Genomic DNA, 24,971 nt, shown 5'->3' on the forward strand with positions numbered 1-24,971 from the left:
TTTTGTTCTGGCTCCAAGCTCCAGCGTGAGTTTCATTTTTCTTTGCTCTTCCACAGAATGTAGGCATCACTGGCAGCACATCCCATGCTTGGTCTAGAACCGTGAGGCTTGTGGAGGGGATTCAACCATGTCGCTGTGTGTCTGGAGTCACGTGCAGGCCTGACTGGGGACAGGTTTCTTTCCCTTAAAAGGACACTTGTGAACCAGACGGATTTTTACAACAATCGATGATAGTTTCATGACACTAGCTTTCAATTCCAGATTACATCCAATTGAATTTAAGTTCAACTTTGGTGGGATTTGATCTTAGACCTCTGAATTCTGAGGTCAGTAGGCATTACCACTACACCACGTTCTCCCAGGTTAAACGAGGTCAATTGCAGCACCCTGAACCACAACCCCACTATAACTGCCACCCAGGTAAATAGTGCTGTGAAGAAGGCATATGGCATATTGGCTTTTATTGGTAGAGGAATTGAGTTCCGGAGTCCTGAGGTCATGTTGCAGTTGTATAAGACTCTGGTGTGGCCGCATCTAGAGTATTGTGTGCAGTTTTGGTCGCCATACTATAGGAAGGATGTGGAGGCATTGGAAGGATGTTGCCTGGTATGGTAGGAAGATCGGATGAGGAAAGGCTGAGGCACTTGGGGCTGTTTTCATTGGAGAAAAGAAGGATTAGGGGTGACTTGATAGAGGTGTACAAGATGATTAGGGGTTTAGATAGGGTTGACCATGAGAATCTTTTTCCACGTATGGAGTCAGATATTATGAGGAGACATAGCTTTAAATTAAGGGGTGGTAGGTATAGGATTGATGTTAGGGGTAGATTCTTTACTCAGCGAGTCGTGAGTTCATGGAATGCCCTGCCAGTAGCAGTGGTGGACTCTCCCTCTTTATGGGCATTTAAACGGGCATTGGATAGGCATATGGAGGATAGTGGGCTAGTGTAGGTTAGGTGGGCTTGGATTGGCGCAACATCAAGGGCCAAAGAGTCTGAACTGTGTTGTATTTTTCTATGTTCTATGTTCTAAAGGTAACCCTGAGCAGATCAGTATTTGCCCCGGTACATATACCGGCCAAGCTTGGATGATCAGTAGCACTGTGATGCTGGGATGGCGCAGAACACCCACTTCTAGACTGGCAGTAATGACTAAAGGCTCTGCCTGGACTGCCACTGGATCCCTGAGCTTTCTGTCCCAACAGACACAACTATCTCAATAGCACACCTAATATTGGGAGGATGAGAAATAAATAACAGACACAAACAGAGAGAAACCCAACAGCTCTGACAGCAACTGCCGCGAGAGAAACAGGTTAACCTTTTCATGCTGGTATCACTCTTCTTCAGAACTAGATAACAGACACGTTTCTCAGTGCCTGCTTATGACCTCCAGATAATACAGCACAGGAACAGGCCCTTCAGCCCATCACGTGTGTGCCGACAATGTCATTCCAAACTAATCCCACCTGACTGTGTACGGTTGGCATCCCTTTATTCTTTATCCATAAAATGCTTCTTAAACATTGTATCGGCTTCTCCCACCTCTCCCAGCAGCACCTTCCAGACACCTACCACTGTCTGCACAAACACATGCCTTGTACATCTCCCTTAAGCTTCTGTCCTCTCCCTTTAACCCTTCGCCCCCCTAATATCTGAATGTTTTACCCTGGGAAAGAGACTCCGATTATCCACTCTATCCATGCCTCTCAAAACTTTACAAATTTCTCTCAGGTCACCCTTCAGCCTCTGATGCTCCAGCAAAAACAATGCAAGTTTGTTTGCCCCCTCCTTACATTCCAATCCAGCAATATCCAGGGAAACTTTGTTTGCGTTCTCTCTGAAGCCTCTACGTTTTTCCAAAAGCATGGCGACCAGAACTCCATCAATTGCTCCATATTCAGTCTTACACAGTTGCAACATGACTTGGCAACTCTTATACAGGTAGTTCTCCTATAACAGTGTAGTTGCGTTCCAGCTACATCTTGCTTAATGGAAAATCGCTTCATATAAATAAGGGGGCCTATGGGAAAAGTGGAGTGAGCCGGAAACCAGCAAAACATTTCACTCACAATCGCTCAAAAACCACCCAAACATTTAACACAAAGTATAGCACCGTCTCACTGAAGGTATAAATCATATTTATCATCAAAACAAAAGTAAATTTAACACAGTACATTTAAAAATAATTATTAATGCAGGGACAGAGGGTCCCCATGGTGCATAAGGTAAACTCCCTCATTCATGTTCAACAAGCTACATCACAAAACACTTCATAATATCGGACTTCTCTTCCAGGGTTATAGCCATGTTTTTACGTTCACCACCTGTAATTTTACTACCAGGGCACATCTTGCTAACATTACTGTCACTATGGCCCTCCATTTTTTCAAAATAAAGATAATCGAGGAGTACTGAAACTTTCTCAGAAACCCGCTCTCCGCCCGGCACCTCCCCCAGGAACCCGCTCTCCGCCCGGCACCTCCCCCAGGAGCCCGCTCTCCGCCCGGCGCCTCCCCCAGGAGCCCGCTCTCCGCCCGGCGCCTCCCCCAGGAGCCCGCTCTCCGCCCGGCGCCTCCCCCAGGAGCCCGCTCTCCGCCCGGCGCCTCCCCCAGGAGCCCGCTCTCCGCCCGGCGCCTCCCCCAGGAGCCCGCTCTCCGCCCGGCGCCTCCCCCAGGAGCCCGCTCTCCGCCCGGCGCCTCCCCCAGGAGCCCGCTCTCCGCCCGGCGCCTCCCCCAGGAGCCCGCTCTCCGCCCGGCGCCTCCCCCAGGAGCCCGCTCTCCGCCCGGCACCTCCCCCAGGAGCCCGCTCTCCGCCCGGCACCTCCCCCAGGAGCCCGCTCTCCGCCCGGCACCTCCCCCAGGAGACTGCTCTCCGCCCGGCACCTCCCCCAGGAGCCCGCTCTCCGCCCGGCACCTCCCCCAGGAGCTCGCTCTCCGCCCGGCACCTCCCCCAGGAGCCCGCTCTCCGCCCGGCACCTCCCCCAGGAGACTGCTCTCTGCCCGGCACCTCCCCCAGGAGACTGCACTCCGCCTGGCACCTCCCCCAGAAACCCACGCTCTGCCCAGCGCCCTCGCTCAGAAACCCGCTCTCTGCCCAGCGCCCTCCCTCCAGAAACCCGCTCTCTGCCCTGCGCCCTCCCCCAGGAGCCCACTCTCCACCCAGCACCCTCCCCCAGGAGCCCACTCTCCACCCAGCACCCTCCCCCAGGAGCCCATTCTCTGCCCGGCACCTCCCTCTAGAAACCTTCTTCCCAGAGCCCGCTCTGTTGCCAGCTGACATCGCACAAAGCGCGCAACCGATCACCAATGGAATCGTACTATTGGGAACAGAGGGAAGCGTTCTCGAAACTCTCGTTCCTTAATTTCTCAGCGATGTTATAAGCAAATCACGCTGCCGGAATGCACGTATCCGAGAACTACCTGTACTCCATGCACTGACCAATGAAGCCAAGTAGGCCGCATGCCTTCTCTACCACCTGATCCGCTTGTGATGCCACTTTCAAGGAGCTGTGGACTCGTACCCCAAGATCCCTCCGGATATCAATGCTCCTTCTGCATACTCCCCTCTTGCATTCGACCTCCCACGATGCATCAACTCACACTTCAATAGGCTTTCCTTTCCTACTACCACTGGGAACTGCAGCCAGTATAACCAAGACTGCAGTAAACTCCATCTGATATTTCTCTGCCCAACACTTCAGCTGATCCATAGCCTGTTGTAACCTTTGACAACCTTCTTTGCGATCCTCAACTCCACCAACTTTTGTATTGAGTGGATAGCATGGAGTATGGGGCTTATGTTTGTGGGAGGGGTTGTGTGGGGATGGCGGAGGGGATAATGCTGGGTGTGTGGAGAGAACATTCACCCAAGTATCACTGCATAACATTGGAAATACAGATCTGTCACAGATGGTGGAAGAGCCTGAAGAGAAGAATTATGAACATTGCACAAGTAATGGACAGAGCCAGTGTCAAGGCCAAAGTTCAGTCTTTCCTTTTTATTTCTTTGTTCTTTCATGGGATGCTGAGTGTCTCTGCCAAGGCTATCATCTGGTGCCCATCCCTAATTCGTCCTCATTGGAGTCTGGTTACCTTACCAAATACAAGGAACAAGTCACTGATTGACAGTCTTGGTTATACTGGCTGCAGTTCCCAGTGGTAGTAGGAAAGGAAAGCCTATTGAATGTTGGTTACCAATGTATAACAGGTGGTACGGGAGCACAGTGGTTAGCACTGCTGCCTCACAGTGCCAGAGTCCTGGGTTCAATTCCTGCCTCAGGCAACTGTCTGTGTGGAGTTTACGCATTCTCCCCGTGTGTAGGTTTCCTCCAGGTGCTTCAGTTTCCTTCCACTTTCCAAAGATGTGCAGGTCAGGTGAATTGGCCATGCTAAATTGCCCGTAGTGTTAGGTGCATTAGTCAGGGGTGAATGTAGGGGAATGGGTCTGGTGGGTTGCTCTTCAGAAGGTCGGTGTGAACTTGTTGGGCCGAAGGGCCCGTTTCCACACCGTAGGGAATCTAATCTAAAAAATATAAGTACTGTACATGCTATAGAGCAAAAATGAGATTTGGACAGGCAACAACCGGACAGGGAAACACTGGCTTCCACTGTAACCCACAGCTCCGTTTGAAACAGACAAATCATGTCCTAAATTCAAGGTCCCGAGAATCATTTTTCCTATTTTTTGGCACTCGAGCCCCTCTTCATCTTGGGTTGACTGACTCCGCGTTTCTGACCTACATGCGCTTCCTGCTCCTGAGTTGATATTAAATGTTCTTCCCTCTGACTGTAAAACACATTTTCCTGGGGAGGGGGGGGGGGGGGGGGGGAGGTGGATGTCCAGACTGCGGCATGCCTTACACCTCCTTCTGTGTTCCCTTTCCTTTCTGACCTTTTAAAGGAATTTAAAACTCATTGTCATCTAACATCAACTCCTCCATTTTCCCAAACTTTCATCAAAAAAATGTTTAAAATCCTGGAGGGTTTGAGTAGAGTAAATCAGAAGACAAGGTTCCATTGGTAGGAAGGCGGGCGACTGACAGACCATGGATAATTGGCACAAAAACAATGGCAAGGTGAGGAAACTAGAAGTGTATGCAGCCAGTTACAGTGATAAGGAACAGATATCCTGAGAGGGTGGTGGAAAATAGACTCAATAGCAATGTTCAAGGGAGATTGGATATAGACATTTAACAGAGTTGCAGGAAAGGAGTGGGGGAGTGGCACCAATTGAACAGCTCAGTCAAAAAGCTGGCACAGGAGGATGGGCTGAACGATCTCAATCCGTGCTCTATCATGCCTATGATTCTTTCCCATTGCGACCTTCCCACTCTGTCTCTTGATTTGAAAGCTACGTTTCAAATAAAGAGATACCTGGGGGGTGATTAGGACACAAATCTAATTCAAGGGAGTCAGACGACATCACAAATCACAGCAGAAGGCGTATGTGACTTATAAATGTCAGCCGAATCCGGAGATGGCGTCCTCAGTTGGTATGTGTACTGCATGGTTCACGGCTAGGAAGCGATTAAAGTGGACTTATCAAGAACTGATCTGCAGCTGACAATCTGTGTTATGGCATATAATAGCTTTATGTCAACAATTTGGGAAAGCTCTACAAGGTTTTGTATGGAAGGAAATTGTATTGCTCAGCCATTAAGGTCTTTCGGTTCCCTCAGCAGTACTTCTAAATGAGCCATTCACATGGAGCTGCCCAAACTCTCCAGTGAGCACCCGGGACTAATCCTCACTTTCCGTTTTCAAAGAGATTCCAAAGTTGCCTTCGGCACCTCTATCTATCCACCCTCCAACAGAAAACTGGGCTGGGGATTTGGGGAGTAGAGGCAAGATGGAGCATGTCAACCCCGCCACCGTTGTTGCCGCTGGCGAATGAGTAAGTCAGCTGGCAACAGGGGTCTCAATCTGATCCTCAGTGAAATGTTCAGCCAATGTTTACTGCGCAGTTAGGGTGCCCTCAAATATCTGGGTGGGGGAGGGGTGGGGTGCGGGGCACCATGTCATTATAATCAGGCAAGTGCACTGGTGCGTGGGGGGGGTGGTCTTTTCACAAATGTTTCTCTTGCAGCTGGAATGTCCCGATGTTGCAATCTGCACGGGATCCTCAGCCTCATGCTCCAGGAATCCTGATTATTCCGAGGACAGTGATTTCAGACAGGTACTGAGGCAGCCAGTCTGCTGCTCGGTAACAAGTCTCACACACAGTTCCTAACACTGGTTTGTAAGTGGCAGCTTTCAGCGTTTTAAAACAAAAATGCCTGGAGTCTATCCAGCTGTTTTTGTTCAGCGACAGGAGCTGATTGGAAAAGTCAACTGAGAGAAATGGCTGGGCCAGCGAATGGTGCCTGTCACAAAATGATACTAAAATGAGATTCCAAATGAGGAATGTAAAGAACACTTATTTTAAAATGCTCTTATAAAGGCATCTCCACCTTTATTTCGTCTCACTCCTCCCTTAAACAAGAGGATTCTCACTAGTTGGGGCTTTAAAAGGTGTCGGGACCTTTGCAACACCTCATCCAAAGGGCTGCTGAAGTAGTGAGTGGTCAATCCATATTTGAGCATGAAAGGATTACAGTCGAGCCTAACCCGCTCTCACCTCATGGCCAAATGTACAGGCAATTCCCACTGTGGGTCTGGGTGTAAAAAGGTGGACAACAAACCCTGAATGATTGAAGTTGGCCTTCTCCCCGGTTAAAGCCACTCACCAGCAAATATGAAACGAGCTGAGCTTGCACAGTGAAGAAACTGAACTGGGTTCTAGTCTGTTCTGCATCACTCTGCACCACAGCAGGTGGGTGACCCTATTCCTAAAGCACGGCTCTGAACATAGCTCAACGTCTACTCAAACAGTAACAAATTTCATTAACTGCAGGCAAGAACTATGCTTGCTCAATCTTCCAATCAAAAGTAAGACACTGCTGCTCCAACCTCTTAATATATAATAATCTCTGGTCTCTGAATTATTGAGAGAGAGAGATAATGACATATTTAATTCCTTAAATTAAATCCATTCGCCACAATATTGAAATAACTCCTTTTTTAATGCTAATTATTGTTTATATGAAACAAATCTGAGGAAGGGCACGATTCTAAAATTAGTCAATTACAAATTTACCTTCCCTGTAAAGGACTACTTTTTAAGGTTAATCATTTTGATCCCAGTACAGCAACCTTTAGGGTTGAGATTCAAAAGAAAGTCATATTTCAGAAATAGATAACTGGCGTTAATTTATTTTAAGAATTCTTTGTTGACTACTTCCTCCTCCCCTTGGCACAGACTCTTGCCAAGGCTCGGTTCCAGAAAAGTCAACTTCTCTCTGGTGTTTTGCTGAAGTGGGTGTTCTTCGTGTACACGAGCCAAGATCTTACCAGGCTATTCAACAATAGGGGCTTCACTACCATGTCAATCCCCGCACCTGATGCCTGCACTTGGCTGCGGGAATTGTGGATTGCAGTGTGGAACAGGAACCCCGGCCAATTTCCACTCAACACTCCCCCCATCCCTTGATTGAGACACAGGGATACTGAGACCAATTGTAGCTCCCTCTGCTAACTCTGGCTACGAAAACCACATTCTGAACAGTGACAGAGTGAGGACACAAACGTGTTATTTTGATGGTAATCAGGATATGTAAACAGCACTCACGTAACACACATATATTTCCCCACAAATTATAACACTCTACTCTGCATTAAAAACAACAAATGAAAACATTTTCAAAACAGCAATCAGTTCTTCCTGAACGAACAACTGCAGTCAAATGCACTCTCCCTTAGCAACTTCAAGCAAATAAAAAAGGAACATATTACCATGGATTGATAAAAAAGATCCGTGACTTTAAATAAATGGCTAATCTCACTATCAGTGATTACAATACACCATTGCTCTTTTAAAAATAAATATTTATAGAAAAATGCAAATCAATTGTTACTTTCCCCTGACAATGAAAGAATGGGCAATTTGGATTCTGTGGCACATTTAATTAACACTACAAAGCCTTCTGTGAAGGCAGTCAGATTTTCCCACAAAGAAACCCTGAGAGAAGATTTTTTTATATAGAAAGTGGAGAAGATCAGAAAAGGGAATGAATTCATGAATTTGAAAGGTGCACTGAGGCACTGAAAAGGCACAATACACAGTAAGATATGCACAGACACACAAACACAAAATCATTGATCTCCAAACCTAATCACTGATATTATCCAGACACTTCCTGGGTCAGGCCTCTTATGACTGGGAAGAATCAGACTGTTTTAGTCAAAATTTACAATTTCCCTGACTGTTAACAGGAGTAATACTGAAATATGTGAAATACTTTATACCGTAATTTTATTTAGGAACAAAAAATCCTTAAGACTTCAGAAATGTAAACACTAGAAAAATCTGCACTCAAATGTTACAGTAACAAGTGCAGACTGAGGTTATTTTACACAGTGCAGAGTTTATACTGCGTCTGGAAGCTGCTTTTAAACTATTTTATGAACTCCCGCGTGGGAGGCAGGTTCCTATAGTTCACACTACGTTCTCACAATCCTTAAAAGAAATATTCTGACAGACAACGTGCAAGGGAAGGCGGTAATAATATTTATCGTGTACCTTATAACGAGTCTTATTGGTGACAATTTCAACTCGTTGGGCGACTGATCAAATGGAAGTATAAATGTATTTCAGACGCGTTTATCAGTCACTTCCACCCCCTTAAAATTATTTAAGTTTGGGGGTGGAATTTCAAATTAAGGTAGTAACAACATTGTTTGGAGATATTTGCTAGTGTGTTGCATAAATGAACTCAAATTATAGAAATGCGTTTATAAAACAAAAGGGCTTGCAGAGAGTAATTAGGGTCTGTCCACACGGGGATTTTATAAAACAGTAGAAAGTTTCTGAACGTCTTTTTTTTAAGTTGCCCACGCTACCATCCCCCAACAAAACAGAGTTTGCAGTGAAGGGTCTTTGTGAGACCCTTCCACCCTGACCAAAACAATAAAAAAAACACATTTGAGATCTGCTTCTTGGTGGGATAGATTGTACTAAAATCCAAACTTCCAGCTCGGAGGAAGAGGGATTTCTGTAAACACATCGCTCGTTTTATGACGCCAAAAAAGGGGGGGATTTGATTTCACTCACACTGACCAAGAAATGAAAAGTTTAAACTCTTTCTCCGCCCACCATCTCCAGAACTCAGTACCTTTCTTGCAGATGATTAACAACTTTAAACAACTTTGCAAAAAAAAGACTTCCCTCTGATCCTTTCCCTTGAATACTGAGATTCTGATTGCCCCCTTCCCCCCTCTCCCCTGCAACAAATGCAACTCTAAGACTATTTTTGGAGGGGACTTTCATAATGAACTATCTGAACAAAACTTTCTGCATTTGAAATCTGGGACATTTTAAGGTCAGCCCACGCAAGAGTCAAACTTTAAAAACAGACACACAGAGAGGGAAAAGCCTCTGTCTGCCAATCTTTGTGGCGAAGACTGTCTTTGCTTTACCTGCTGGGAGCCAGAGAGCGAGGGTGAGCATTCCGAGCAGCCTGTAGCCGAATGGGGCGTCTCTTCTCCCCATTCCCATCCATCCAGCCCACACTGGGATCCCGCAGAACTCCAACTCTCCAACTCTGCTCGCCCTGAGTGAGACAGGCAGGGAGGGGGGAGAGAAAATACAAGAAATCAGAGCACGCACACGCCAAGGAGAGAGAGAGAGAGAGCTGCGCTAACCCATCAATCAGTGCCCAGTCTGAACCTCCCCCAAACACACAGAGCGCGGAAGCAGGCAGGCTTAACCCCGCCTAGAGCAGGCTGCAGGGGTAACAAGCAGTGGGTCAGCCTGGGGAGGGGGAGAGGATGGGGGAAGATGTGGGGGATGGGGGAAGATGGGGGGGGGGGAGAGAGTGTGGTGGGGGGGGAGAGAGTGTGGGGAGGGAGAGAGGGAGAAGACGTGGGGGGAGGGGGAGAAGACGTGGGGGGTGGGGGAGAAGACGTGGGGGGTGGGGGAGAAGACGTGGGGGGTGGGAGGGGAGGGAGAGAAGATGTGGGGGGTGGGGAGGGGGAGAAGATGTGGAGGGGTGGAAGGGGGAAGATGATTTGGGGGGTGGGGGTGATGATGTGGAGGTGTGGGGGGGAGAAGATGTGGGGAGGTGGGGTGGGGAGGGGGAGAAGATGTGGAGGGGTGGAAGGTGTGGAGGGTTGAGGGAGAAGATGTGGGTGGTGGGGAGGGGGAGAGATGTGGAGGGGTGGGAGACTGGGGGGAGAAGATGTGGGGGTGGGGGAAGATCAGGGAAAATGTTGGGGAAAGGAGAGATGTGGGGGAGGGGGAGATGTGGGGGATGGGGGGAGGGGAGGGAGGGAGGAGATGTGGGGGAGGGGAAGATGTGAGGGGAGGGAAAGATGTGGGGGAAGGTGGAGGATGTGGGGGAAGGGAGGGGAAATATGGGGAATGGTAAATGTGGGGAGGGGGAGGGAAGTGGGATGGAAGGGGTGGGGGAGGGGAAGGCGTAAGGTGGGGGAAAGGGAAGGAAGGGGTTGGGGAAGGTGGAGGAAGGGGGAAAGGAAGGCGGGAGGAGTGAAGGGAAAGGGGGAAGGAAGGCGCGGTGGGAAGAAAAGGGGTAGGAAGGGAAGAGTAGGGAAGTGGGAAGGTTGGTGGAAGATGGAGAGGAGGGAACGGGGGTGAGAGGAGGGAGGGGAGTGGTGGGAAGGGGGTAGAATTAGGAGACGGGGAAGGGAGGACAGGGAGCAGAGGGATGTGAAGGAGGAGAGGGAGAGAAAGCGGGAGAGGGAGGGTGGAGAAAGTGAGGGAAGGCAAGCGAGGGAGGGGCTGAGGAAGAAGGAGAGGGAGGTGGGGGATGGGAGAGGGAGAGAGAGGAGGTAAGGGGAGAGGAAGTGAGGGATTGGGAGAGGGAGGGAGGTATGGGGGGATGGAGAGAGGGATGAGGGGAGAGAGATGGGGGGGCGGTGAGAAGGGGAAGCGGAGTGGGAATCGAAATGAGGGGCGAGGAAGGACAGAGTGATGGAGGTATAGAGGGACGAAGAGATGGGGAGAGAAAGTGGAGGACAGAGAGAGAGAGGTTAGAGAGAAAAGAGGGGACAAAGAGAGGGAACAGTGAGGTGATACAGAGGGATGGGGGGGGTGACAGAGAGAGGGAGGGGGTCAGATAAAAAAAACAGCTAGCCTAAGAGAGGGGACAGAGGATGGGGAGAAAGGGGAGGAGGGAGCAGGACAGGGAGAGAGGAGAAGGGAGCAGGGGCAGGAGGAGACGGTGGGAACAGAGAAAGTTGGGAAGGGGGTGTCACAGAGAAAGAGAGAGGTAGCTTGAGAGACAGAGGACAAAGAGAAAGAGGAGAGAGGAGAGGGAAGGAGAGAGAGAAGGGGGATATGGGTTATATGAAGAAAGGGAAGAAACGGGTGTCAGAGAGAGAGAGAGGGAGAGCTAGCCTGAGGGAGACAGGACAGAGAAAGAGCCCAAATGGGAGAGGGGAATGTGTGTGTGTGTGTGAGAGAGAGGGACAGACAGACAGACAAAGAGAGAGCTATCCTGAGAGAGAGAGGACAAGAGAGCAGAGATCTTTCCAGAGAGGGGAGAGATAGAAATGTAGGAGGGAGCTAGCCTGAGAGGGGAGAGCAAAGACTGAGCATAAGAGAGAGGGGAGAGGAGAGGTCAACAAAAGGAAAAGGGAGTTAGTCCAAAGGAGAGGGGGGAGAGCTAGTTTGAGGGGCAGAGAAGAGAGAAAACTAGCCTGAGACAGAAGAGAGGTTCAGGGGGAGTAATAGTCAGGAGGGAGAGAGAGAGCTAGAGAACAAAATAGTGGAATTGTCAGTAATAAAAGGAATTGCCTGAAAGTTTTAAAAAGCTGTGAAGAGAGACTAAGGAAAAAGGATAGAAATAAGGACAAAAAGGGTGAGGATGCTAGAAATCCAGAAATACACAAGGGAAACCAGCCCTTTGACAGGAGCAGAGAGGGATACAAAGTACTGAGGAAAGAGAGAATGCAAGGAAAAGCTGGGCAAACAAAAAATTAAAGATATTTGGAAAGTGAGAGAATTCCTTATTGTAGTGAAATTAAAAGTCCTGACAAGGCAAGAGCATCAGGTTTTGAAATCACTGACTGAAGCACTACTTAGGACTAGAGAATTTATTTCACTCCCTCAAACTGTCTTTTCAAAAAGTGGTTTTGTCTAGTTTAGCCATGTGACTTTTTTAAAAAAACTATATTTCATGGGGCAAAATGAATGTACACACAGAGCTGCAATTCCTGTGGACCCTGGTTCCAAAAGGAAGGAAGAACTCTCCTATACAGCCCTGAAGTTCCAGTGTTTGAGCCCAACACACAAGGTGGCTGCACTCTGACCCACCAATGGACAGGGTTCAGGCGGGGGGATTTGGGAGAGAGTAACATCCTGAGAAGAAGGCAACAAAGTCAATATACACCAGACCTGAGGCCTGGGGAACTGAGCCACTGCAATGCTATAGCCCCAGCCACGAAAGGAGAGATTGGAGAGTGCTGTAATGACCATTTAATGAACCGGGGCTCGAGGTTGGCTTTATTTGATTGCCATGAGATCATTTTTGTTTCATCAGAAGTCTTCTTTCCAGAAATCCCACGTACTTGATCTGGGTCTCCTCAGGACTGCTTCGGCATTGATTTGTGACTCCACGTGGCTTTTCATCAGCATCATGGGGGTCCAGCCCAGGTTCCAACAGAGTAGGTGGGGGGGTGCAGTTTGGGTCCTCAAGCTCAGATTCGTGAAATGGACTAAGATGTCTGAAATACTCTTTGTTTTAAAGTTTCTCCTTTTCAAATCATGTGGAAGGACTGTTGTTCTGAACTTTTAATTTTTCTCATTTATTTCTATGATTTTAAACTTTTGAAGGTCTGTAATGCCAAATTTTTTATTTCTTTATTTTTCAATCTTTTTTTCTTCAGAATTTGCCCTCAAGAATCTGGCTCTAAGCACCTTTATACCTAAGATAGGGCCATAAGATTCGACTCAAACTTTTCACCGTGCTCATGTGACAATAAAGCTAAGTCTAATCTTATCTATGCTTTAAATACATTTAATGTGGTTTAAAGCTAGATCAAAGGAAATTGGAGGTGTGGGCATAAATATTTCAATGCAGCATGACAACAGCCTGTGTCATAAGCAGTGCGAATAGAGGCATGTCGTTTGGGATTTATAAGCGTTTTTATTGAGGATGAAGTTTTTATTTTCTTTGCAGAAAGTTTATTTTTTAAATGAAAGCTAACGTGGAGTTTAAAGGGCCCAAAATGTCATTCTTTGCAGCTCATTCTCTCCATTATCTTCTCCTCTCTGCTACGGGGGGGCGGGGGGTGGGGGGGGGGGGGGGGAGTGGTCACTTCCTCAGTTTCACTGACCCTCAGAACCCCAGTGCCTCCTGATGAGCTATGGGGCCGTGCTGATGGGGTTTTCCATCATGGGAACATCACTGCACAGCTTGATCCTTCCTGAGATCCAGTCATTGGGGAAGAGCCTAGCTTGACTTTTGTACTTCTATTCCCAGGGATACTCAGGCCAATTTGATAGCTCCAGCTGCTATCAGGCAGCAGTGTTCACACATACCCCCTGATAATGAATGAGTAGATTCAAGGATACAAAAGGGAAAAAATGGAAAAGGGAGTAAAGACACATGCAGACAGTTCTTGTCACCGAGCAGTTTTAGCTAAACAGGAACTTTGCTTTTATATAGTAACATCCCAAAGCACTTTAAACAGGATCAAGCTAATTTTACAAGTGTGAACTAGCAGAAGTGCCGACCTAATTGCGCACAACAGGGAAAGCAGTAGATGCAGGTACAACTATATTAAAAAGACATTTGGGCAGGTACATGAATAGTAAGGTTTATGGGTCAAATGCAGGCAAATGGGGTGGTTTAGCTTCGGAAATCCGGTCGTCGTGATAAACTGGACCAAAGGGTCTGTTTCCGTGCTGTATGACTGTATGATTCTCGCAAGCTCCTACAGACAGCACTATGATAGTGACCAGGTCCTCCATGGTTGTTGAAGGATAAATGTTGACCAGGGCAAGAAGGAGAATATTCATTCTTTTCTTTGAATAGGGCCATGGGATGTTTGACAGCACCAAGAGGATAGATGGGACCTCAGTTTGAAGCCCCCTTTTAAAGGAGCACCTCCAGCAATGCAGCAATTATTCAGTCCTGTCCTGGAGTTTCAGCTTTTCACTCTGTTCTCAAGTCACCGGAGCAAGATTTGAACCGGCAACCTTTCTACTCAAGAACTGACATTGAGATGTAAAAGGAGTGTAGCTGTACAAGGCAGTTTAAACCAAATAAAGCGAAAGTTATCACGCCCATTCTGGCCCATAAATATAGTTAAAATCACACATCACTAGGTTATAGTCCAACAGGTTTATTTGGCAGCACTAGCTTTCAGAGCGCCGCTCCTCCATCAGGCAGCAGTGACGAAGGAGCAGCACTCCGAAAGCTAGTGCTTCCAAACAAACTGTAATCTGATGTTGTGTGATTTTTAACCTTGTCTACCCCAGTCCAACGCCAGTTCCCCAAGCCATAATGTAGGGCAGGCACCTGGCTGGAGAAACAAAAGAGGGTTACTTTGTGTGACTCTGGCTAGCTTCCATGATGAGCTGGTTTAAGGTTACAGGACCAACATCATTGCAGTCCAGGAATTTGTTAAACCCAACTGTGAAAGTGTGGAGCACAAATAAAGGTGGCACAAGATCAAGGGTAGATCAAACGGCTGGCACTGGCAGCAGATCAGACACCCGCTCAGACTGTGCCAATACTGGTATCAGAATTCTATCAGCGCACCTATTCAGCAAACTGGATTTGCCTTTGTTTTGCTACGATACCAATACAGGAGTGGGTGGGCTAGATGGTCCCCCCTCCTCCTCCTTAGTTGCATGGTAGTCAATTTGTTATGTTATTATAGCAATGTGTTATAGCCAGAAAATGCTGGGATTCCAGTCCTGTGATCCAGATACCAGAAATCCTGCACTTTCTATACGATGCCCACAAACGTACAGAACAACTTGTGTTTAAACGATGCCATTCACAGAGTAGAACAACGCAAGGTCTTTCACTTGAGTGCTGACAAACTGTGGCGCTGACGGATATGAGGCTGTAATAACAGAGACCAGCAAATTGGTCAAAGAGTCTCTTTTTTAAAAAATAATTTCTCCAATGAAGCAGAGAGGGTGGAGAGATTTAGAAAGGGACAACTTAGAGCACAGGCAGCTGAGGGTATGGTCACTAACAGCACAACGGAGAAAGCCAGCGATTTGCAGAGCACAGAAATCTTGGAGTGTTGTAGGGCTGTCAAAAAGTGGATGAGATTTCCAGTGGTGAGTCTGTTCCCTCAGAAATCATACCTCGTTGTTCAAAGTATCAAACCATATCATCTCGCTAATTGTTGTGGATGCCTGAAGGAAGGCAATATATTCTGTTTTCTTTTATTCAAATTATAGCTTGCCTGGCTGTGGGATTTTCAAGTGTTTTCTTTTCGTGCAGAACACCAGGGAGGTTTGAAGCCTGTGCTACATCTGAATTCACAAATACAATGAAATCTGTCTGTGATAACTATACATGATCCAGTCCTGTCTCTATAAATGCTGGGACAATCCAATTTACTTTGCTATTCTTGTTTCTTCTTGCTCTCTGAAATATGATATTGCAAGTAAGGCTTCTCCAAATGAAGACAACCTTCACTTGTGAAGTGCCAATAACAGTCTCAGAACATCTTATAACATCACAACCTCTTCTTGGGATGCATTCACCTGTGTAAGTAAATGCTATTTCCAATTTGAACACAGAAAGATCATACCTAGGGTCAACTGAATGAAAGGCCAAAGACCTTGTTCAAGCTGGTGCTGATTGTGGGAGGAATGTTGACCAAGGCACAGAGAGAACTCAATGCTTTTAGTTTGGCTACAGACAAGCCACGATCTCACTGAATGGCAGAACATGCTCGAGAGGCTGAAGGGCCTCCTCCTGTTCTAGTGTGGTATTTCAGATGATGTGAGGATCAGGTTCATCTCCCTACCTTCTGCCACCGCTCAGGCTGCCACTATCTCAGTTGGCACATTAGATCAATCACTTGGATGTCCAGCTGGCAACCTTCACACCAGGAATAGAACAGCACCATCAGAGGAGAAATGAGTTGGAGTGGCAAAGATAGGAATCGCACCTGGAATAAACACATTTCCTCCAGAGAACAGCAGGGTGTTGGCTAATTGGTGATTTAATTGAAGATGAGTCGGCTAAACACTCAGCAAACTCAATGAATCTTCTGCTCTCTGTTGCTACTTCATAGGTGACACTTTTCGTATGAATAATGTAAAGCTTTCACCACATGGCACATTCCCAGAGCAGGTACAACATAACAGAGAGAGTAAAGTTTCTTCTACCCCACCTCAGTTTTTATCTAAAGCTAAAGATAGCAGCTTTTGAAGATTCAATTCCATTCCAGTAAAGGGGGAAATTGTGAAAAATGACAAAATATCAGCCCTAAACCTAATGTGTTAAGGAAGAGGTCTGGACATCCTACTACAACATATTGCAGCCAATAAAGCGCTTTTGAAGTGAAATCACTATTGCAAAACAGAAGAACTTCGGAGAAACACAAACTATGTGCAGCAGCCTGATCTTTGAGTTTTTTTTTGTTCAACAGCTCAATCCAACATCACTGCGCATTTCTGGAAGTTCCTCCATTTCCCAGGATGTTCCACTGAATGCCTTTTACACAAACAATTTTTTTTAAGAGGAAGTAAGTCTGGGGCTGGACTCTCCAGATGTGAAATATGGCAAGCACTTCAGATTTTTTTTTGCGTGATCCTTAAGTATGTATCTACTAGCTTCAGAAAGCTGGGGCCTAGACAGCATTCGCACCGACTGCACACTTGTCTATATTCAATAGCATTTGACGTTATTCAGCCCAACTCCATGGTCTATCCAGATCCACTGTTTTATCACCTGCAAGCTCGGAGACCTTTTGTTTCTGTCACTGTGCAAATCATTTATCGATGTTCTGAACAACAACCTACATTCCAAGACTGCAACAGTTCACAAACACAGCTTACCATTACCTTTTCAAAGACAACTAGGGGTGCACCACAAATGCCAGTAAAGGTTGAAGCCCATGAACGAATTTTAAAAGAGCTTTGTTAATAAGTTTATAGTTTTTGATTGATGTGTTTAGCACACATTCCTTCTACATTTTCTTATAGAACTGGTTCCTGTGATCAAGGCAGTATGCAGAGTAGTTGGGGCATGTCAGTTATCATGTGCTAAAGTTGGAAACAGTTCCTTAAAATGGTTAAAGGTGTTGATAATCTGAATTTGGCCTTATTAAATCTGGGATTGAATAATGTTACATAAAAGCTGCATCAAGAAAAATAGCATACGATCAGTTATCCAAAGGTTACAGTCATGGTGTTCACTTCCTGCCTTTGGCATTTATTCCAGATGTTGGGGAATTAACATGAGAACTAGAGAACTGGTCTATATTTGTTATCTAAAAACTCAGGCTTGGAGCATCCAAACAAGAGGTATCTGCTTGTTGTTGGCAGTGTATCATTGTTGGATAAGGATGGGCCATTTTCTAAAAACTGAAAAGAATTTATTCTTGCCAATGTTCAAGTACATATAGATACAAAGACTGGGAAATACTCCCAACAACAACCTGTATTTAGACAGTGCCTATAAAATAACAAAACACGCTCCAAATCAAAAAGTTGACACTGAACTATATAAGGAGCTATTAGGACAAGGCAAAAACTTGATCAAAGAGGTTTGTTTTAAGGAGCATGATGAAGAAAGAAGAGGCTAAAAAGTTAAGGAGGAAATTTCAGTGTTTGTCCGACTGAAAGCATTGATTCTTGTTGTGAAGTTACAAAAATTGAGGATGTGCAAGAGGACAGAATTGTATGAGTACAGTGATCTTGAAGTGGTGTAGGGTTGAAGGAGGGTACAGCGATGGAGAGGATATTAATCACAAAGGGATTTTGAAAACAAGGATGATAGTTTTACAATCGAGGCATTGCCGGTCTGGGAACCTATGTTGTTCAGATAACGCAGATGTGATAGGTGAACGGGCCTTGATGCAGGTTGGTTCAGAAGTCACAAGTCACTTTAAACTGTTACCTCCACCCAAGCCTCATTTAGAAGCCCAGTAGACCAGAGGCTTCTAGTCTTATACTGCGAACTGGTTGTAACCATTGTGTGGGCATCAGCCACAATCATTAATGGCAGGATCAGGCTTTCACTGCCTGAAATTTGACAAAGTAAATTAAAACAAATCCATCTTCTTTTATTTTTGGAAAATTTGAATTTGGAACATATGGAATTTGGAAAGTAAAGCTCTGATAATCTGAATTTTGCATCTAGTTCAACTGAACACTGATGTTGAAAGATTTCATAAACAGTCTGCAAACTGTGACGGAGAGACAAGCTAGCTTCGAATGCGGACTGACTGTGTCGTTTGTATAGTAGTTGTTTTTCAGTGTGGTTGATAGATACTCAAGTTTAGTGAGTCTTTGGGAATATTTAAGGAGATGTAGTTATTAAATCAGCTTGGAACTTATAGGAGGTTTTAGCTTTATCTTAGCTTTTCAGTAGGATGAAACACAAGAGAAAAAAGTTACTTGTATAAAAATAATCTATAAAGAATAGTTAACACTGAGTTAATGCTTTTCAAGAAATAGATGGAATGTATTGCATTACTGTTAGGCAGTTGCTGGTTCAATTTTTGTTAAAACAATGTATTTAATAACTTTAACCTAAAATTGCATCAATAGTTTATTGAGGAAAGCAGATAAATCGTCTGGAGAGCTAGGGTAATTCCACTATCGAAAACTATTCGTGGATTTGTTCTGTTTACTATCCTTCCACTACCGAGAGTTTACCTGAAACATGAAGGGTCATGAGGACACACAAAATTATATTGCAAGCTGGAGTTCACAAATTAAAGTGATTTAAAGTGAAGGTGAAAAGAAATCTAGAGTATGAGCCTGCTCTGGTATTCAAAGGAGTCACAGTTAATTTGTATCCTAACTCTGTCCACCTTGCTGTCAATGTGCTGACACTGTAGCCAGTCCCACGCAATGTTACAACTGCATCACAACATTACTGCGGCATGGGCACTAAATTTCGCCGAGTGGAAAAGGTCATAATTTATAGCATGAGATTAGTGAGCTGGAGAAATGTGTGCTGTCACTTCACTTTCTAGAGCAATTTGGGACTTGCATTTATATAACACTTTTCATAACTTTATGTTATGCCAAAGCATATTATAGCCATTGAGGATTTTTTCAGTGTAGCCACTATCTGCACAAAGACATGTAGTGGACGTTCACATAGAATTTCCAGCACAGAAACAGGCCACTAAGACTAACTGGTCCCTGTTGGAGTTCCTCATAAACGTCCTCCTAGCTCCTTCCCTATCTAATCCTTTGAAATATTTCACACACCCTCACATACGAACCTGATGTCCCCTGGATCATAGCTTTTCACAACCATTACTCCATGTGGTCAGACATTCTACAATCTAATTACCCTCTGGATATAGAAGTTTCTTCTAAATTCCTTACTGAACCAGTTAGTTACTGTCATACACTCATAATGCCTAGTTTGAATAAGGAAAATTTTGATCAATGTAATTATTTTTCCCTCAATGGTTTACACGTTAATTGGATCAATTTCATCCATCAATGAAGACGAAATCTTAAACTCAAAAATAATGTCCCAAAAAACACTGGAATGCAATAGCAATTTTAGTACCTGTAGTTTCTTCATCAAAGTCTCCCTACATGTTAAAATAAATCATAATCTGATGCAGTATAAGTTAAATAAGAGACTTGTTATTTGGAGAAGGATTAATCTAATTTTTACATCAAATTCTAATGCCTTTTTTCCCTATGAGTGTATATTTCTGTTTGGAGAATTTGTTCAACACACAAACTAATGTATAAAAATATTTTAACAGGACAAAATTATTTGGATAAAACCAAGTAATCCATCTAACAAGGTCTTAAGACAGAAGTAAAAACAGAAATTGTCGAAGAAATTCAGCAGGTCTGGTAGCATCTGCGGAGAGAAAACAGAGTTAAAGTTTTGAGTCGAACACTTCTCCTCACGGATGCTCCCAGACCTGCTGAGTCTCTCCAGCAAGTTCTACTTTTGTTTCAGATTTCCAGCATCTGCAATTCTTTGCTTTAATTAAAGCCTAGAGACTGCCCAGGAAAGCTCCAGCCATTGTGTTGATTCCCCAGACTCAGCTGTTTCAATTTTGTTGACTCCTCTCCCTTTCGAAAATGTTTGATTAATCTCCAAATGGTTGATTAATCGCTCAAAGATCTCGATTAACAGTGAAGACTTGGGTGCACTGTAAGTACCCTACAGTAGTCCAAGAGTGATAGGCCAGCTGAAATTAAAGACATCCAGGATGGAACTGCAAAGAACTTTGAGTGATCTGGGATTTAAATTCTTTACACATTAATGCCTCTCAAACACCCCTACCTCCCAATTAACCCACCAAAAGGGAAAGTGCCTATGCATTTAATCCTATCATAAATAGCAACGAGTCTCTATTGTTTCAAGTCTTGCTGTGACAGAAACAAACTGCCCAGATAAAGCGGCTGAAAATGATTTGGGGTGCTCCATATGAGGGAGAGAACGATATGCCCAAGGGGCCCCGTCTCGCCATTCTTGTCCATCCCGTAAGGTGTCGCTGTTCGACACTGGGAGGGACGTCTGGTTTGGATACAGTTTCCACTGAAAATAGTCAAATCTGCTGGTTACATTTCTGTCCTTAGAAATGAGAAACAAGTGGAGGAGAGAGAGAGAAACACAGACAGAGAAAAGAGAGCAGGAACTGTATGCAGAGCAATTTAAATCAGATCACTCCAGCAATTATAACACACAGGAGGCAATCAAAACATCACCACCCCTTTAATACGTAACCAAACCACAACTATCTTCCCAACACAACACTAAAGGCATATTCTGATGTTGATAACCATACAACCGCGGGCTGATTTACCAATATCATCTCCACCAATCCACATCAGATTCAAAGTTTGATGTGTCTCACTTTTATGGGGGGGAAACAATTGTTGGTTTAACGTTTAGTTTTGCAAATAAGGAAAGAAAAATACGTGAAATGTAACCTTTAGAGGCCTTGCTACAAATTGAAAACGCGCCAGCAAATTGCACACCCTCCCTCGTTCCAACAAGTTGCAAAAAAAATGCAACATTTGCATCAGTTTCACTGAACACGCTGCAAAGACTGACAAATCTCCCGTTCCAATGATTTCCGACCAGGCCACGTTCCGATTAATTGGAAAAAGAAAATCGTTTGCAAACCGGGGTGGGGACTTGACGGCGGTGGGGGGGGGGGAAAAGCTGCAAGAAATTAATACAGCGGGGAGGGAACACACAAAAAAAGGAGAAATGGACACTGCCAAATGCATGCAGATTAAACTGGAAACCGCGATCTTTAAAAAGCCTAGAGATAATTATATATAATGACACACAAACACACTGAGAGATCGCGTTAAAATTCACGGGAAGATACCGAAATCTATGTTATCCTGGATAGCAGTCAGACCGGTTGAGTTATCAGTGTTGCCAGTCTGCGGAATTTACAGAAATTAAAGCCCAAGCTGCGAGCTCCTCATGTTATTTCCTTACTCCGGGTGAGAGTGAACTCGCAGCCCCACTGCTCCTTCGCTTACCTCGGCCGCTGCATGTAACTGTTCTCCAGCTGATATGATGACAGCTCCCAGTTCTTCCTCCACTTCACTCAAAACCCCTGAGCTGCAGGAAAGGGAAACTTGGCTTGTGTGAGATTTTTTTGTTGTTTGCGTCCTTTTCATGTGTGTGTGTGTGTGTGTGTGAGTGAGTATGCGTCTGTGCTAAAATGCTTCCAGCTCCAAGATCATCCCTTTTCTGGCCAATGTTGACCCCATCGGGTCCTGGCTGTGGGAAGGGGAGGGAGGAGAGGGTTGGTTTGCACACAACCTGTGATACAGAAGCGGCAGTGAGATGAAGGAGAGAGCGATGGAGGGAGAGTTTCATCGGTATCCACGTGTTAAGAGCTTTGTTAAAATGCAAAGTGAGAGAGAGAGTGAGAGTGGAGACAGCTACAGCACATACTGGGAGAGTAATTCACTTGACCCAAGAACAGTGTGTGTGTGTGTGTGTGTGTGAGAGAGAGAGACACGAACGGGAGAGAGGGAGATAGGAAATAATTTAAAAACAGCCTGACAGCACACAGCAGAGGGGAATTATAATTTCTATTCACTCAGATGGGATTCACACGCAGACATCTAGTGGCATTGACAAAATTCCCGCGTTGCTGTAGCTGATTTTCCACCTCTTGTTAAATTTGACAATAGCATCGAATCTTTTTTAAAAGGGAAAACTTTTTTTTTGAGGAAGTTCATAAATGAGTTATTATGAAAGAAACATCTACATATTGATATCAGTTCCTTGATTAACAAATCACATTATCAATTAATGAATTTTGCAAATGAGCTAGTTAATTCTGGCGACTGGGTGTTGGTGTCTGCTGAGCCGGTTAGTCCAGAATTGTGACATTTCTTAATATCATACATTTTATTTTGAACCTGTCTGTTGGCATGTCAGGAATATAGGTATTAGAGTACAGCCCTGCAAGTCACACATGATCCTGGCTTCTGAAGTACTGGATCAAAATCCTGGATCTCCCTTATGGGTGTCCCTTCTCCACTCTGATGACTGCAGTGGTTCGAGAAGGCAGCTCACTGTCACCTTCTCCAGATCAAATCAGAGATGGCCCAGCCAATGGTGCTGATGTGCCATAAATTATTTTTAAAAATAAAATCAACCTCTGGAACATGTCCCATTTCACAGAGGGAAGCATTCACTCTACAAGAAAAGTCTTGCCTTTATATAGCAGATTTCACAACCTCAGCTAGCCCCAATTAAAGTACTTCACGGGCAAAGCATTTTTGAAGCGCATGTTTATTAATACACTGTACATTGGCATTGCTACTGAGCTACATGTTCATACTGTACAGTATCCAACCTCTTAGTGCAACACTAACACAGGAACCACGAAAGTATTGATGGCATTATAGCTTACTTCAGAGGTTCATCCTGATATTTATTAAACTCTATCTGTCACCATTTTGTGTTAGATCACTGTCTCATGTTGATTACTATCACACGTTGCTCACTATTTTGTGTTAGATCACTATCTCATGTTGTGTCTCTGTTTTGTATTTGTTTATTATCTCGTGTTAGTCACTATCTCATCTGGTTGGCTTGGACAAGTTGGTCCAAAGGGTATGTTTCTGAGGAGGCCACTATTTCATGTTAGTTTGCTACCATGTGTTGCTCACTATCATGAGTTACTCACTATCTTGTGTTGGTCACTATCTTGTGTTGCTCACTATCATGTGTTGCTCACTATTTTGTGCTGCTCACTATCTTGTGTTACTCACTATCTTGTGTTGCTCACTATCATGTGTTCCTCACTATCTTGTGTTAGTCACTATCATGTGTTCCTCATTATCATGTGTTCCTCACTATCATGTGTTCCTCACTATCATGTGGTGGTCACTATCTTGTGTTGCTCACTATCATGTGTTCCTCACTATCATGTGTTGGACACTATCATGTGTTGCTCACTATCATTTGTTTGTCACTATCATGTGTTTGTCACTATCATGTGTTGCTCACGATCTTGTGTTGCTCTTTATCATGTGTTGCTCACTATCTTGTGTTGCTCACTATCATGTGTTGCTCACGATCTTGTGATACCTTGCTGAAAATTGCAAGTGTGAAAGGGATCAGTGTAAGGCTGATTTGTAATGGATGGCTGACATTTAGTGTGCATCTACTTTTGTGAGTTGGCAAACTAGTCTTTTGTGTTTTGACATTATGTTTGAGAGCTAAATATTGGCCAAAACCCTAAAGGAATTCTTTGCGTATCTTCACACAATGGCAAGGATTCTATCCAGCTTGACTCCAAGCTGCCAGGAAAAATGGACAACCAAAAACCTCAGCACACAGCAGAGACCTTCAGAAGACCTTATCCTTCTGATTCAGGGGAACACAAAACTAGAGACCCTGCTTTATCAGGGGTCTTAATTCTAAACAACAAACTATTTGCTTTTGCTGATGTTACAAAATATGACACCTGAAGAAGATTTGCATGAGGACCAGGCTTGCACAGGTAACAAAATGTTTATTTTGAACAACATAGACATGCTCACTCCACCATGTTCCTTTCCTAAATATGATGGTACCTTCCAACCCCAAGGATGATACAATGTTACCTCAACACTGACATGCAGTGCCCATCTCCTCTCTTTTCTACAAACTGTACCCCATACTGTATACATTAATTATCACTTAAGCTTTATTTCTATGATTGCAACTTTTATTTCCTTTGAGGGATACCACCGAGCTACATTCTCACTTCATCAACATAGTTATTGGGAAAGTAACTACCCGATAACTGATGTTCTTCCTTATTAGAAGCCCCTCAACTGCCTCAATACATCAGATTTCAGATTTAGGAGACAGTTTGGTTTCTCACTTTGTACATTGCACACACCAGAAAATGAAACTGGTTCAATAGTAATTTAGCAAGTCGCAAGGGAAATCCCTGCTCTGCAACTACCACACGCACTTGACTTGAGATTATCTCACAAGAGGAACTGACTCAGAATTCTGTCAGAATTTATGGCTATAATACCTGTTTATCAGGATTGAACCTAAAATTACAACACCAGAGACTCTACCACTGCTAGTAACTGGGACTATAACACTATAACTCCAATGTTCACCAGACCTTTGGAGTATAACTGATTCTTCATTTTCAAAATGGGCTGCAAAGATTGTAACCCTGATTCTTGCTGAGGGTCAGGCTACAACATAGAGTCATAGAGTCATAGAGATGTACAGCACAGAAAC

General features: G+C 44.7%; 1 protein-coding gene across 3 annotated transcripts in view; it reads right to left on the reverse strand.

Moving 5' to 3' along the window:
- rgma (repulsive guidance molecule BMP co-receptor a) overlaps window positions 1-22,083 on the reverse strand; it is a 40,401-nt gene extending 18,318 nt beyond the window's left edge. For 2 of the 3 annotated variants that reach the window (XR_009647160.1, XM_060852994.1), the window contains exons 1-2: window positions 21,743-22,083; window positions 9,514-9,647 (exon numbers count right to left, since the gene is read on the reverse strand). Coding sequence is in view for 2 of the 3 variants with exons in the window: in XM_060852994.1 (XP_060708977.1) it covers window positions 9,514-9,647; window positions 21,743-21,756 (148 nt within the window). In the remaining variant the exon portion in view is untranslated. Of the gene's footprint in view, window positions 1-9,513; window positions 9,648-21,582; window positions 21,666-21,742 lie in introns of those variants that run through there. The other variant, XM_060852995.1, reaches the window with a different exon arrangement.
- Window positions 22,084-24,971: the final 2,888 nt, after the last annotated feature.

The sequence above is a fragment of the Hemiscyllium ocellatum genome, chromosome 39 (assembly GCF_020745735.1).
Source record: "Hemiscyllium ocellatum isolate sHemOce1 chromosome 39, sHemOce1.pat.X.cur, whole genome shotgun sequence".
NCBI lineage: Eukaryota > Metazoa > Chordata > Chondrichthyes > Orectolobiformes > Hemiscylliidae > Hemiscyllium > Hemiscyllium ocellatum.